We start from the raw sequence: 14,306 nt of genomic DNA, 5'->3' as shown, positions 1-14,306 counted from the left end.
TCAATGTATTCAAGTCTAGATAAGAAATACCTATTTCCTGAACAATGCTCCTACTGAACGTATCAGTGAGTAGCATGATAAAGTTTTTAATGGAGAAAAATTGCATGAAAGTTAAAAAAAAATACAATAAGTCATTTTCTAGCTAAGGAGTATAAAGTGATATATTATTTCTTCCTTTATTTTAATTATTAATATCTATATGTCCTCTTGGAGCTTATCACTATGAAATTCAACAACATTCTTTCCACAAGAATTATTCATGACAGATTCCAAAAACCAGAGATGACTGAGAAACACAGCAAAGCAGCGTAGAATATTCAGGAGTGTGTCTCAGGAAGCCCAGATATATACTCTGCTGAAAGCCAAGAGAGCTGAAGCGTGAGGAGAAGACTAACACAGCTGACCAGGGAAATACAGGGAGCAATGAAAGAATGGTGGAAGGCAGACAGGACACATAAATCAATAGGGTCAATGCTCTGACCAGGGATAAACAAGTCTAAAAATAACCAAATAAGGGGACGATCACAGAAGCCAAAATTGAAAATGTAGAGAAAATTGCACAAGCTGTAAGGACAAACAATAACAGCTTTCACAAACCTATGAGGAACAAAAGGTCAATGGGAGAGACTGTCATCTCTGTATGTAGGGAATTCAGTGGCAGAGGCTGCTGGGGAGCCAGCACAGCCTTCCCCTTGGTGTGCTCACTGGGAGGCCACAGGGAACACGCCAGAAACAGAGAGAAGTGTCCTGGAGGCAGAATCTGAAAAATTAATGAAACAAAGGATGAAAGCGGAGCAGGTTAAGAAAGAAAAAGAAGAAAATAGGGCAGCTCAACAGGTTTCAGGTCTGATGGCCTGCTTCCCAGGTTTCTGAAACACATGATGAGGGGGTTTTTTAACTTTTTCAGTCTATGAAGTCTGCAGTACCTGAGATATGTATAAACTGTGTGAGGTATAGAGTTGAAAGGCAGAAGGAAGCCAGTGCAAGCCAGCATTGCGAAGGTTTGATATGAAACATCATCATAATGGTAGCTTTATCAAGTATAAATCCAAGTACAGACAAAACCATATTCAGGGTTGCAGAATATCTAGTACAAGTTAATTAGGAGAGTTTACGAAAGCTGACTGGAAGTTAACTAGTAAGAGTTAACTAGGAGGATAGGACAAGGAGTAATGAGTAGAAATTGGAAGAGAAAAAAATTAGGCTGGACATGAGGAAGAAAATTTTTGCTGTGAGAGTGGTGAGGTTGTGGATCCCCATCCCTGAAAGTGTTCAAGGCCACCTTGGACAAGGCCTTGAGCAATCTGGTCTGGTGTAAGGTGTTCCTGTCCATGGCAGAGGGGTTGGAATAGATGATCTTTAAGGTCCCTTCCAACCTAAACCATTCTGTGATTCTTTGAACTAGCATAACCCATTTCCTTAGAAAAACTACATATTTCCAAGCCTTAATGTTGGATCCAACCATTAAAATATACAAATCCTTGTTTCTTGTAGTTGCTGATGTGTCCTCAGTTTTAATTCTATAAGCAAAGACACTGACAATAGATTCATAAAGATATAAACTAAAGTCAAAGTTCACAACTGTACTTGAATAGCTGAGTTCCAAATAGTTATTTAATGAGATTTATAAAAGCATCCAAGTCACCAGACAGCTAACTGGAATTGATTTCCGATGCCATTTATGCACTTTCCAGGGGGCCCTAATCCCAAATAATGCCACAGATTCTCACAAACTTTATAAAATATTGTGTAGAAGACCATAACGTTGTGATAAAATATTAAAGATGGCAAAAACTGGCAGTGACGATTTCTTTCTACCTTTGACCAATAATTTGTATCTAAAAAGTCATTCAGTTCTTCTTAGTTGTCAAATACAACTGAACAGTTCAAACCAAAATAGATGTATTTGTTATACCTCTGCCCTCTGCCTCATTTCTTATACTTCTGTGAATTCCAAAAGAGATTGTTTTGGGGCATTACTAGATGAAAACTGTTACAAGCATTTAGTGTTCTTAAATGAAAAAAAGCTTGAGACAGGAAGGAATTAATGCTCTGGCTTTAATGTGACAAAATGGCTGTGGTTGGATGGGACTTTGAGCAACCTGATCTAGTGAAAGGTGTCCCTGCCCATGGCAGGGGACTTGGGAGTAAATGATCTTTAAGGTCTCATCCAAACCAAGCCATTCCATGATTGTATGAAAAATTCTAGTTTGTATGAATGGGAAAAAATGTTCACAGTTACACATCTTATGGGTGTCCTTTTAGTTCAGAGCTGCCCTCAGTGCCATCACTACCATTTACAAAATTCTAAGAAGGTTATAATAAGAGGAAGAAAAGAAATCCTGGGGATTTCTGGGGCTAAGCCTATTCACATTTTTGGAAATAAGGACCAGGATTTTGAGAACATATAATGTAGCAAATAATGACATTGAAGAAGCTGTAGTGAGGGTAGTATGCATCAGAAAGAGAATGAACAGAAACTGAGAAAGCAAGACACATCCATTCAGTAAATGTTAACCTGTCTGCCTAAATCATGTTGAACTGATATGGAAATTTCTAAAACCTGCCTGAGCCCCAGAATGTGATCAACTCTTGTTTACCAGGGTGCAGCCTCTGTTAGACACCCAAATAATACAGATTCCTCCCTAATTATCCAGCCATTTTCCTCAGCACAACACACTGAAATTCTAGCTCTGAGGAAAAATTCATCTGCCTTTTTTCAGAGCTCCATGCGGAGAGCTTAAATAGGCAGCTGCTGAAACCCCATAGCACCAGGGAAAGCACCATAATAAACCTGCAGAGGTCAGAACTACAACAAACAGTGCTTGCCTTTCACCTCAGGTTTTATGCAGTGTCCAGACAGATGGAGATTGAATTTCTGTTTGTGCCTTAACTGTGATGATATGGGATGTTCACCATGGAAATATGTTCTCCTTTTCCCCTTGGTTCTGGGCAACTGGGTCCTGACCAAGAGGAGGACTCACAGGACAAGAGGCAGGACAGTCATTCGGCACTGAACTGTAGTGGTGATCTAGGACAAGGATTTCTTCTATATTTATATGTTTTCCTTTAAGTGTCTTTAGATAGAAACAAATACAGTCCAAAGAGAAAACACCAGAAGCTTAGGGCTCCCTACTTTTTCTGGTTTAGGGCTCTTATAATTCGTGAAGATTTGGGCTTTTTGATGCCTGTTGCATCAGAGTTTCTTGCTTCCAGACGCACTGGGGCTTATATTCCATAAGAGGATGCTCTTCCACCGAATATGCCTTCTGGATGGAGCATAGCTCTGGAGTCTGGAGCCTCTGGATTTATTCCCCCTCTAGCCTGCACCATTAGGCCTCAACTTTGATGCAACTGTCTGGAATCCATATTCTGCTAGGATTACTACCTTATTCCCAAGTGATGTGCATTGGAATCTGGCTAGATGGATTTAAAATTTATGCAGTATTTCTCTTGGTAATGGAGGCAGGTGTCTTTAGGCATGCTGGATTAGACTTCAAAGACACCTATTGTCCCCACAGACAGAAAAGTGTCTGTGTTGCACAGAGAAGGTCTCCTTTAGCAGGTTTTTCATGAATACCATCTTTTGTGACTCTCTATGTTCCTTAGTTAGATATGTGTGTGCCAGGCAGACTGAGAACAAGTGATTTGAAATTTAGGTAAGACAATACCTAAGTTAGGCACTCAGATAATGTGATTGGGTGCTTAAATGGAATTGTTTTTACCTAAGTAGTAGTTTAAGTAATTGGGATGCATAGCTGCTGGGATTTAATAAAATTAGACCAAGATCAAGACTATGAGGACACCACATAGTGTAGTACTAAATGTGGTAAAGCACCAGATTTTTCAGTGGTCTGTCAACAGAATATGAGGCATTATTAGAGTGGAAGAAAATAAGAGATACTTGGTGTATTGAGATAAAGGAAGAAAGAATATAACATAAAAGGGTATGTTATTAGTAGATATGCAGAAAAGATTATAAAGTTGAAATATCTCAAAATTGATTAATCATAGGAAGGAGACTTAAAACTGATGTAGCTTGAGTGATGTTATTATCACACAACTGAAAAGTTCAAAGAGGAAGTTCTTTGAACAAAAACTAATGCGTGTGCACAGAGGGTTATAGAGGTTACATAAGGGAGATCAGGTTCAACAAACACAGATTATGTGACCTTTGAGAAACAGGTGGCTACTCTGGTAGAAGACCAGGACTCTGAAATACTATTTCTATTACAATGCATTAAAATGATCGATAAGGAAGTGATACTCAATTTTGAAAAGAATATGAGAACATTTGTAACACTGGCCATGATAATTATTGGGGTTGGTTGTGTTGGGGAGCTTGCTTTCACATTTGTCCAGCCTCGTAGCATATAATAGAGAAAAACAGTGGGGAATTTAAGAGTGATTCTTTATTATTTTTGTATTATTATGTTATTATGTATAATAATAACAACAACATTCAAAATATGATCATATTTTTATTATTTAATCATCATTGAAACATAATTCCACACGATAAAAATAGTGAATACTACAAAGTTAGAAATCATTGCTTTATTCCTGAATTTTGTACTGCTAGCTACAGGTAAGACAAGATTGCCATTTTTTTAACTATATTGACCTGCTTTAGACAGGAATGTAACATGTAGAATGTAAAATGAATGAGGAGATACACACATTTGTATCACTTCTGAAACTGTTACACTGTTGTGTATGTGTGACATCTTCAGGCACATAGTACTTGGATTTTCACAGGTTTTCTGTCCTCTCCCTTGATCATCATTGCCTAAACATAACTTTACTTTAAAAACATGTATTTTGCAAACAGCAGCTAATAATGATGTAGAATTGGAACATATGACTAAATAAAATCTGGAAGATAGTGTAATAATTTGCATCTTTTATTTTTGAACAGTGTTTATGGCTGTCCGTTGGCAAAAAAAAGAAAAACACAAGATAAGCAACCCCAAGAACCAGCCCCCAAAAGAAAACCCTTTGTGGTTAAAGCAGACAACTCTTCAGTAGATGAGTGCTATGAAACTGATGGAACAGAGGAAATGGATGAAAAGGAAGAGGAAGAAGAGGAGGAGGATGAAGAAGAGGAGGAATATTCTGATGATAATGAGGAGCAAGGTGATGAGGAGGAGGATGATGAGGAGATAGATCGAGAAGAAGAAGAGGAGATTGAGGAGGAAGAAGAGGAGGATGAAGAGGAGGGTGAAGATGTGGAGGATGAAGAGGAGGAGGAAGAAGAGGAGGAGGAAGAAGAGGAGGAGGAGGAAGAACGTGGTAATAATCAGAGTATTAGTAAAAAGTAAACAATGTGTGTTTTCTGGGTTAATCTTCTAGTGTGGTGTGTGAGGATTTAGCTGTTCAGTTCTCATTAAAGCTAACGGAAGTCATGCAGTTAAATCTCTCTGCTCCACACTGAAAATATACCCCACTGTGTTCTCTTAACATTTATTTTAATAAGTCTGTCTTCCAAATATTTTTAATGCACTAGCACTCACATTTCAAACAAGGAGGGTGGAGGTATGTTTATGCTAAAAATGCTTGCATAAAACGTAATCCTCGTAGTGGATTAATGCATGCAGTTACCAGGAGAATATTCACGAAGGTACAAGCAAAGCATCAGCTACAGCTGGGTGCCTGTACTGATCATTTGCAAGGGTATTTGCTAGATCTGTTTAGAGAATGTCAACAATTGCCCACATAAATTCTGTCACACGTTCGCAGATAATTTTTGTGAACAAAAATGAACCTCTTCCCTTTGAAATTTTGCCCTGTACTTCCCCCTACCCCAAGAAACTATTCAGAGCTATTATAACATACTTTGGCTCATTTAGACTTGAATTCTGTGTGCTTTAGTTGATTCTTTTAAAAATATAGTGAGTGACAGGTTTACATAGATTACGTCTTTATAAAGTTTATCTATTTTTGTTATCATGCCATGGCATAAATGCCGTTTAGACATATAGGTTACTGGTAGTAACCAAATTAATGCAGTAGCAATGTGATTAGCCTATTCAACTGTCTCTTTTTTTTGGGATATTGGACTTTATATAATACTTTCAAAAAATGTAATGACTGTCCATTTTCTCCTTATGCTGGTGACAGACATCATAATGCACTGGGGTGAAATGAAGGAATCATGCAAAAATTAATGAGCTATCTAAAAAGTATTTTGTTCCCATTTCCAGGGAACACGTTTTTGGTTGGGTAGATTCACCTTTCTAACCAATAAAAATATAAGAAAAGCTTTCAGCACTCCTCAGTTGGATTCCTCTTAGGAACCAGGTATGAAAGTTGTATGACTTTTGTTTCAGCATTCTGTAAGGTCAGATCTTAAATCTTAAAGCAAGACTTTGGAAGTATTCTTTCCCTTTGGGTGAGATGGTGGCCAGCTGGGTGGCTATCAGAGTTTTCTTAGATACTGCATCTGTAGTGTTTCCTCAATTGCCTGAATTTACCACAAAATTGGTCGAGAGTAAATGGTCAGTCTTAAAAGTTGCATGAATTTGATGCAACAAGGAAGTAATTTCCTTTTGCAGGGAACTGTGCTGTTTCAGAACCTGGAAGATAAACTGTGTTAGATCAGGCTGATGTGCAACTGCCCTCTTGATGAGCAAGTGCAAGATGTCCAGCAGTTTCTTTAAAAATAGCTGTGACTAAGTTTGTAGGTGCTTAGATTATGGTGCAACTGCTGCTGTGATTTCAGCTGACATTAAAAACTTTGAATCTACACTATCAAAAATGATGAAAGAAAAAAACCAACAAACTAAAGCAAAACTCAAGAGTTCAAGAAAATTGCTTCTGACAAGCCAGCAGGCTTGATACTCAGTTTATTTTTCTATGATAATGAAACACAGTGGTTTACTTATTCCAACGCAGTTACACATGCAGTTAGTGGTCCTAATCAATGTGAAGAGGCTGACATTGTTTTTTGACTGCTTTCCTTCCATATATAGTAGGCTGTGGTTAAGAACTGCAAAAAATTTACAAAGGTACCTCTATTAGCTGCTCTGTGTATTACTTGAAATTAAAACTTACCTAGATCAAGGTCATGCTATTACAATAATAAAACAATTGAACATCAATAAATAAATATATGTTCTATCTAAATGATTAGTCATTAAGAAAAATTCCTCATGAATTCAGAGAAGTGAAAATAGAATTTTATTTGAAAAGTATTTAATGATCCTTTTGAGTATCAACACAGTAATTAGTATGCAACAGTCCCAGTTAGAGAAGAGATGATTTACAAGGAAGATTTTCAAGCAATTAATTAGGAAGGTAGCAGGGAGTTCCTTATGCCTATGCCAAAGAGTAGAGAGTCATAACAGTTTGGTTTTGGTGAGGTCTAGAGACTGATTAATAAATCTTTTTTTTTTTTTAATACTTTCTTTCCTATTGTTTCCAAGAGGGATACTGATGTTTCACTTTATCCTGCTTGTAGCATAAGCTGCATTGATAGATTTTGGACTGCTGATTTTCCAGGAAATAAGGTGCAAAATTAGGTGTTCTTAAACTACATGGTCTGAATACGACTCTTGCCTTTATCTATTGACTATATGGAAAATTAGATCTGTCAGCTATGAATTAAGTTGTCTCAATCACTTGCTGCTCACTATGAGGCTCACTATAATATTGTAGCAAACCACCTTATAAGTCATTTTAGCAGGAAGTCTTGATGTGTCATAATATTCCTGTCCCTAGAAACAAAACGCAGAATTACCCACTGGTCACCAGGATGCCTACACAGTTCTTATAAAAGTTTCTGTCACTAGTGCTGTAGATGATAGCAGTTCAGAAAATTTCTAGAAGCAGCTATAGACCAGATGAACAAAACAGTTAAAATCGTAAGCATTGGTGACAGAAGAATTCCATCAGCAAGTATAGAATAGGACTATAGAGGCAGAAATGGGGGAGAGGGGGAAGGGAGAGGGTAGGATGGTAAGGGTGAGGTATTTCACCGTTTCTTAGGTCAAATTCAGTTTACTAGTAGAAAAGGGCAAATCCTGGGAAACTCAGGTATGTCACTGGTGTGTCATTGCCCATTCTTTTTTTGTTTAAAGGAATGGGAATTTTGGGTTGGGTTCTCAGCAAATATAGATAGTATACAGGTAATGTAGATAAACAGCTCCTATTGAAATACTTGGGCATTCACTGAAACCATCACAGCCTTTTTGAAAATCACATCTTTGTAGACTTGTCATTGATAATCTAAAGGAATTGGAACACACAGATGTATCCTAACAGTCTGATAAATCTCAAAATATCAGTTTAAAACTACAAGAAAAAAAAAAACCAACGCAACTTTTTTTAATGAGTCCTAAATTCTGTGCTTGTACCTCTGTACACAATCCTTTGAACCAAAATTCATGTTTTAAACTCTCTACCAATGGCTAGATATCCTCTAAATTTCCATTAAATCTGAATCTCTTTAAAGAGCAGATATTTGTCCATCTATGAAGAGACTTGAGAAGCCTTTATGTTCAACTCAGCCACTAAAGGAAAGATTAATGTTTCTGATTTCCCTTCTGCCCCAGGAAAAAAAAGGAAAGATGGAGATGACCTGTTTTACCTGTGATTATCTAACCTGTAAATTGAAATACAAATGGGAAGGAGTGAGAGAAAAGGCTGCTTTTGGAGCATCCTTTCTCTTTGATGGCAACTGCCAAGAACCTTTGGTTTAAAAACTGGAGTGTGTCTTCCATTTTCAAGACAAACCAAAGTACATTCTTCTGAGATGAACTTGCTTCAGGTAGTTAGATCTTGAAAACTGCTTTTCTATTTTAAAAAATCTCCCTTGGAGAAGCTCCTGGAACAGATGTTCCAAGGAGCCTTTCAGTCCATATCACATGAAGATATTCAAAATGCTTGTACTCTGGGTATTTTCTATTTTCTAATCAGGAACAGGAGGAGTTAGGTTGATTCTAGACCTAAAGAAATGTGATACATCTTTCAAATCCATTTTACAGATGATGCTACAAAAAACTACAGCAGTTTCTTAACAGGTAAATTAGGAGTCTTTTAGAACGTCTCTTACATTTCTATTGAACTCAAAGTAGTTGGCATAACCAGTATACTAATATGTGGTATTGCACCTAATTTTTCAAGTGAAATACACTTCGAAACCAGCTTTAAACAACAGATAGACGTAAGACACACAGTATAGGTTTTTCTAAGAAGAAAAACTAGCACATGGATGTAGAGATTAATGTTCTACCTGTTTTCATATTTCATAGAATAATAGTATTATTTAGGTTGGAAGAGACCTCTAAGATCATTGAGTCCAACAGTATTTGTTTAAATTGTAGGATTTTGTTTTAAAATCTCATAATATTTTTGTATTTTTTTCTTTCATATGCATAAACTCAACACAGACAGACCCTCAAAATATGAAATCCACCTGTCAGCTCTATTAAAATTGTTAGTGCCCCACACTATCTTCCTGAACCCCTTAGCAGATTGCATCTGAAGTGCTTGTGTCCTCTAAGCAAGAGGAGATCCAAACACCAATCTAAAAGATGAAAGAAGCCCATGTGCTGAGGGAAACATGGTGGCACACAGCTTTCCAGCTGTGTATGCTGCTGAAAACACTCTTGATAAAGTAAACATCTTGATGAAATTAAGACAACCTATCTGTACTAGCCAAGTCATCTGTCAGCCTGCTGACCACTAATCATATTCATTTATTCAAGCTGCTAGAAGGAAAGTGGTGATCTATTTGGTGAACACAGTAGGTGTTCAGTCTAAATCAGAAGAGGGAGCTACACTCATGTGTACCTCACAGACAAAACACCTAATAGAAGTAAATTTTGGCTTTAAATTAAGGTACCAGAAAGGATAATCTCACTGCTTAAGACAGTGTATATGGGAAAAAGTGTCTTTTTCAGGGCCAAAGAAGACTAAAAAAATACCTGATGTTTACATAAGGCAAAGCAGATCTAAACTCTTTGCTAATAAATTTTGCTGCTGTACTGTACCTTGATAAAAGAAGATACCCTGTGCTTAGAGTGTCTCACACCCTAATAATAACCAGAAGAAAAGAAAAAACAGAGTTGCTGTTGGAAGACATTTATCCTGGCCATTGCATTCTTTTCCTCTGGACGACAAGTTAAAGTTACCTTTCTGGTCTAGTTACCAGTCTGGTCTGGTTAAGTGTTCAAGCCTGGGAGTCATTGAGTCAAGGCTCAGGGTAAGAACTTTTATTGATACTGAGATTAACTCAGTTGATTAGAGCATAATGCTAATAATACCAAGGCTGTGTGTTTGATCCCTTTATGGGCCATTTCCTTAAGAGTTGCACTCGATGATTCTTGGAGCTCCCTTCCAACTCCTACAGAATATTCTGTGAATCTGTGATACCTGCTTTTTCTGTTGAAGAAGCAAGCATGGATTACAATATATTCTGCTGTTTAGCTGTTTATATTTCATATTGAGAGATTCAGATTCAGCGTTTTCCCTAAAAAATTTTTGTTGGAAATAACACAATTAAAACATTTGGTACTAGTAGTTCAGGCCTGGAAACCTCAAAGTTGTTGGAGTAGGGTGGGGAAACAGATAGCTGGTAAATACTCCCTGGATACTTCCAGCTCTTGTGGAAAAAGTCTGGATCTTTTTTGTTACTACTATGTGTTTGTGGTTGGTTGGTTGCTTGCTTGCTTGGTCGGTTGGGTGGTTTGTTGATTGCTTAAATATGACTCAAGTGTTAGTAAATTTTGCTTTTTACAGTGTTCCATGCTCAAGGTCTTTACTATACACAGACAATATAAATTAAACTCATTAAATGCCATTATTTAAACATAATTTTTTAATTATCTGAAGTAAGATTGGGTCTGATACTGAACTTGTTTCCATCAAGACGAATCAAGATTACCTTTATGTCAGTAGAGTTCCATTTATGTGAGGTGGTGTGCTGCACATGTCATCCCTAACTTTTCCCCTGTTTGAAGAACAGTTTTAGAAGACTTCCTTCAATTTGAATGTTTAACTCAGAAGCTCAGTAAACCTTCTAGGCTATGTCTAGAAACTCCTATAGCCCTCTCCGTCTTAATTTCCACTTTTAAAGTCACTTAAGTATCACAAGTAAAGTCACTAAAGACACTTAAGTATCATTCTCATGTAAATATTTTCATATTTAACTCCTTTCCTACAAATAAAAGGCCTTAAATGATTGAAATATCTGATCCTTCAAAAACAAATTATTCAATTATATCTTTCTGCAGTGTAAAGAAATTATTCACTTTTGATGAGACATTATAGATCTCTGTCATACACAACTTTGTTTGATGCAAGCAGAGGACACTGGCATATGTAGAGTTCAGGATCTGAACTGAAGGCCTTAGTAAAAGCATCTAGGAACACATTCAGCACCACATCTGATTTTAATGCTGCTTTATTCTGAAACTGTTTTACATGGCATGGGGCTGCTTGTTTGTATTTTTAATGCACTAACCCCTTCCTTCAGTGTTAGCTGAACTTGAGGTGTTGGGCCCATTGTACTGTCAAATTGTTTCAGGGCTTGTCTGTGGCCAAAGGTTTCTCCAGTCTTGCCAGAGCAGCAGGTTTGGAAAGGAACCATGTTTTAGCAGCGTTGCTTTGGATTCTCACAGGTTGTAGTCCTCAAGAAAAGGCTGTTTTTTCTGCATTTCCATTGCATCTTTCTGTCTGCAGGAAAATGCTGAGTGGATCCTTGGTTTTTTCCTGTATAATTTGTTGTCTGGCAAGATCTTACAATAAATTATTTTACTGGAATAAGATGGATTGGAGAAGAAATTAAAGTGCTGTAGTCTTAGAGCAGCAGCTCTGTTCTCACTTTGACTCTCTGTAACCTGTCCATTGCCAATGATCTCCTGGTTTTGGCACAACTGTGCCAATAAGCCAGTTGGTTATATGATGTAGTGCTTTAAAGAACCAATACTTAACTCAATTTATAAAGCAGCTCTTTGCTATTTGTAAATGACCTGACGTTGTAGAAGGTCTCACATCTGGAATATGTCACTTCTAGAAACAGATTCAGGGGTGGTACAGAACAGAACTCTTCGTGATCTCTTTGAATTCTTTTGTCTTTCACAGTGCAACTTCAAAGAGTCCATTGCCCACACTGTACTGCACCTTACACAGTGACCACAGACTCTGTGAAACCTTCTTGACACTACAGATGTAATGATTCTTTAAAATAACTTTTGCTTGGTCAATATTATATGTTCCTGTTTCTCCTCTTGTGTTTAGAGTGCAGCTCTAAGAGCAATTTTGATGACCCTATTACTTCACAATTCCCACTGGGCTTATAGTGTTTGTCCTAAAAGAGTGAACACAAATGGTAGCTTTTCATCCTGAAAAGCAGAGAACTCTATTTGGTAACTGTGGGAATTAATTTAGCCTTATTAGAGCTCCTCCAGGAGATAATAAAATGAAATAAGATTACAGACTGGATTGATAATTTCTTCTGATCCATGTCCATTCTCACAAATCAAATTTGCAGTCCTAGAAAATGCCTCAAATTTTGTTTAACTGAAAAATATAATCCTAAAAAACAATTCTTTTGAAACAAAAGCATTGTTGTGTAATGAACATATATATGTAATTTTGAATACTTTTGATTTATGGAAGCATTTCTTCCTTATTTTACAGGTCTCAAAACAATTGACATTTGCTCTTTTGTCACTTATATCACATATGACATAGTCTTTTTTACCACAAGAAATACTTGCCCTTCTGTAAGTTAATGTATTCTTCAATTTTTTTCCTTGAGAGTGGGTCTGGAGCTACAGTTAGTAAGCTGGACAGCAAGGAAAGCCAAGTCATTTAGCAGAATACGAAAAAAAACCCCAACGACTAATAATAGGAAAGAAACCATCTAAAGGAGGCTAGGTTTGATCAATGTTGTTGAAATCCTCTGCATTATGTGGTACATTAAGGCTTTATGCAGAAAGTACTGTAAATAGTCACTAACATTAAGCATTTCAAGTATTCATACCACCACATGGAGAGTGTGGCAGATATTATATGTTATCTGTAGTAAATATTATTGCTATAGCAAAAACTTGTGGTGGCTCTGTCAGAGAAAGTTAACAGGATTGACAACTCAAGACTTAGTGGGGGTTTATTAGGTGAACTCATAATCTGATAGTTCTGTCATCCCAAAAGCTTAATTTTGCAGGCTATACTATTAAATAGGTAGGGTAAGTACTAGTTTTGCTGTGACACTAAAGGAACACCACAGGAGAACTGAACTTACAATTACAGAAACAGACAAATCAAGCAGACATTTTCTTCCCTGTGCTCCACAGACATGGATTACTGACAGAACAAGGGCAAGGTCTGTGTGTCATGAACACTTCCAGTCACATAACACAGGAGTGTTTGCAAAGCTGCTTATGCCTGTCAGACTAGGGTTCTGTCATTGCGAAGCATCTGTAGTGAGATTCCCTACTTGTCATATATACTTTAAGGCAAGCTGTGCAACTGCTTTTCTTCTGATTTCTATTGTATCAAATCTATTGTTTCACCAACTGCCTCTACTTATTATAGAAGTTCTGTATAAACAAGATACATCTGCTAAGCAATTTCTTGGACACTTTGTAAAGAACTGGGCTAAAGATTTACAGAATATTGTCATTCTGTCATCTGCAGTAATTAAAACATTGTTCAACTTTAAGGCTGGCATCCAGTGGAAAGTTAAAAATTGTTTCTTCTTCTACTGCAATGTGTTGGACAAAACTTTGCCCTCAGATCATTAAGAGAAAAATATATTTTTAAAAGTAATAGTGGAAATAGAGAACAACAGATCATTATTAGGAATGACTGTTAGGAATTGGGCTGAAGTTGGACTTACAAAAAGTATACTAAAGTTTATAGTAGTGTTTGTTTATTATCTAGTGAGCACAGTCTATGAATATCCTGTCCTCAAAATATAGCCTAAAAGGACAACTTTTAGATTAATAGACACTGGAATCTTGTGTTAGGAACCAAGGATACTGTTAAAATTGTGGCGTGAGATAAATGTTTCACATTAGAATGGAATGAAAGTTCTGCCCCTATCTGTAATGCAGGTGCCTGAGTTAAGTGTAACAAGTGATGCTGGAGTTCAATGCCACATGTCCTTCTTTCCTAACACAGTAGGTTGGAGACTAGACCAGTGGCTGCTTTGCATAGGGAATGCTCTTAAACAAGCTGATGGAGCTCTATCACACTCTAGAAAAAACATTCAAGAACTGCCAGAGGCCAAAGTGGATCATTCTCCTGAGAAAGTGGGCCATGCTGAGATCTTTCTTTGCTCCAAGAACCCTATAACT

At 37.1% G+C, this 14,306-nt stretch overlaps 1 protein-coding gene across 15 annotated transcripts in view; it reads left to right on the top strand.

The window, feature by feature from the left end:
- MYT1L (myelin transcription factor 1 like) overlaps positions 1-14,306 on the top strand; it is a 310,510-nt gene that overhangs the window by 200,844 nt on the left and 95,360 nt on the right. For 11 of the 15 annotated variants that reach the window (XR_015802716.1, XM_088162362.1, XM_088162372.1 and 8 more), the window contains exon 6: positions 4,919-5,292. Coding sequence is in view for 14 of the 15 variants with exons in the window: in XM_088162362.1 (XP_088018488.1) it covers positions 4,919-5,292 (374 nt within the window). In the remaining variant the exon portion in view is untranslated. The remainder of the gene's footprint in view (positions 1-4,918; positions 5,293-14,306) is intronic. The other 4 variants (XM_014869547.2, XM_088162369.1, XM_014869546.2 and 1 more) reach the window with 1 other exon arrangement.

This window comes from Sturnus vulgaris, chromosome 3 (assembly GCF_052056855.1).
Source record: "Sturnus vulgaris isolate bStuVul1 chromosome 3, bStuVul1.hap1, whole genome shotgun sequence".
NCBI classification, from domain to species: domain Eukaryota; kingdom Metazoa; phylum Chordata; class Aves; order Passeriformes; family Sturnidae; genus Sturnus; species Sturnus vulgaris.
The sequence above is the reverse complement of the archived record's forward strand: the minus strand, read 5'-3'. Positions and strand labels throughout refer to the sequence as shown.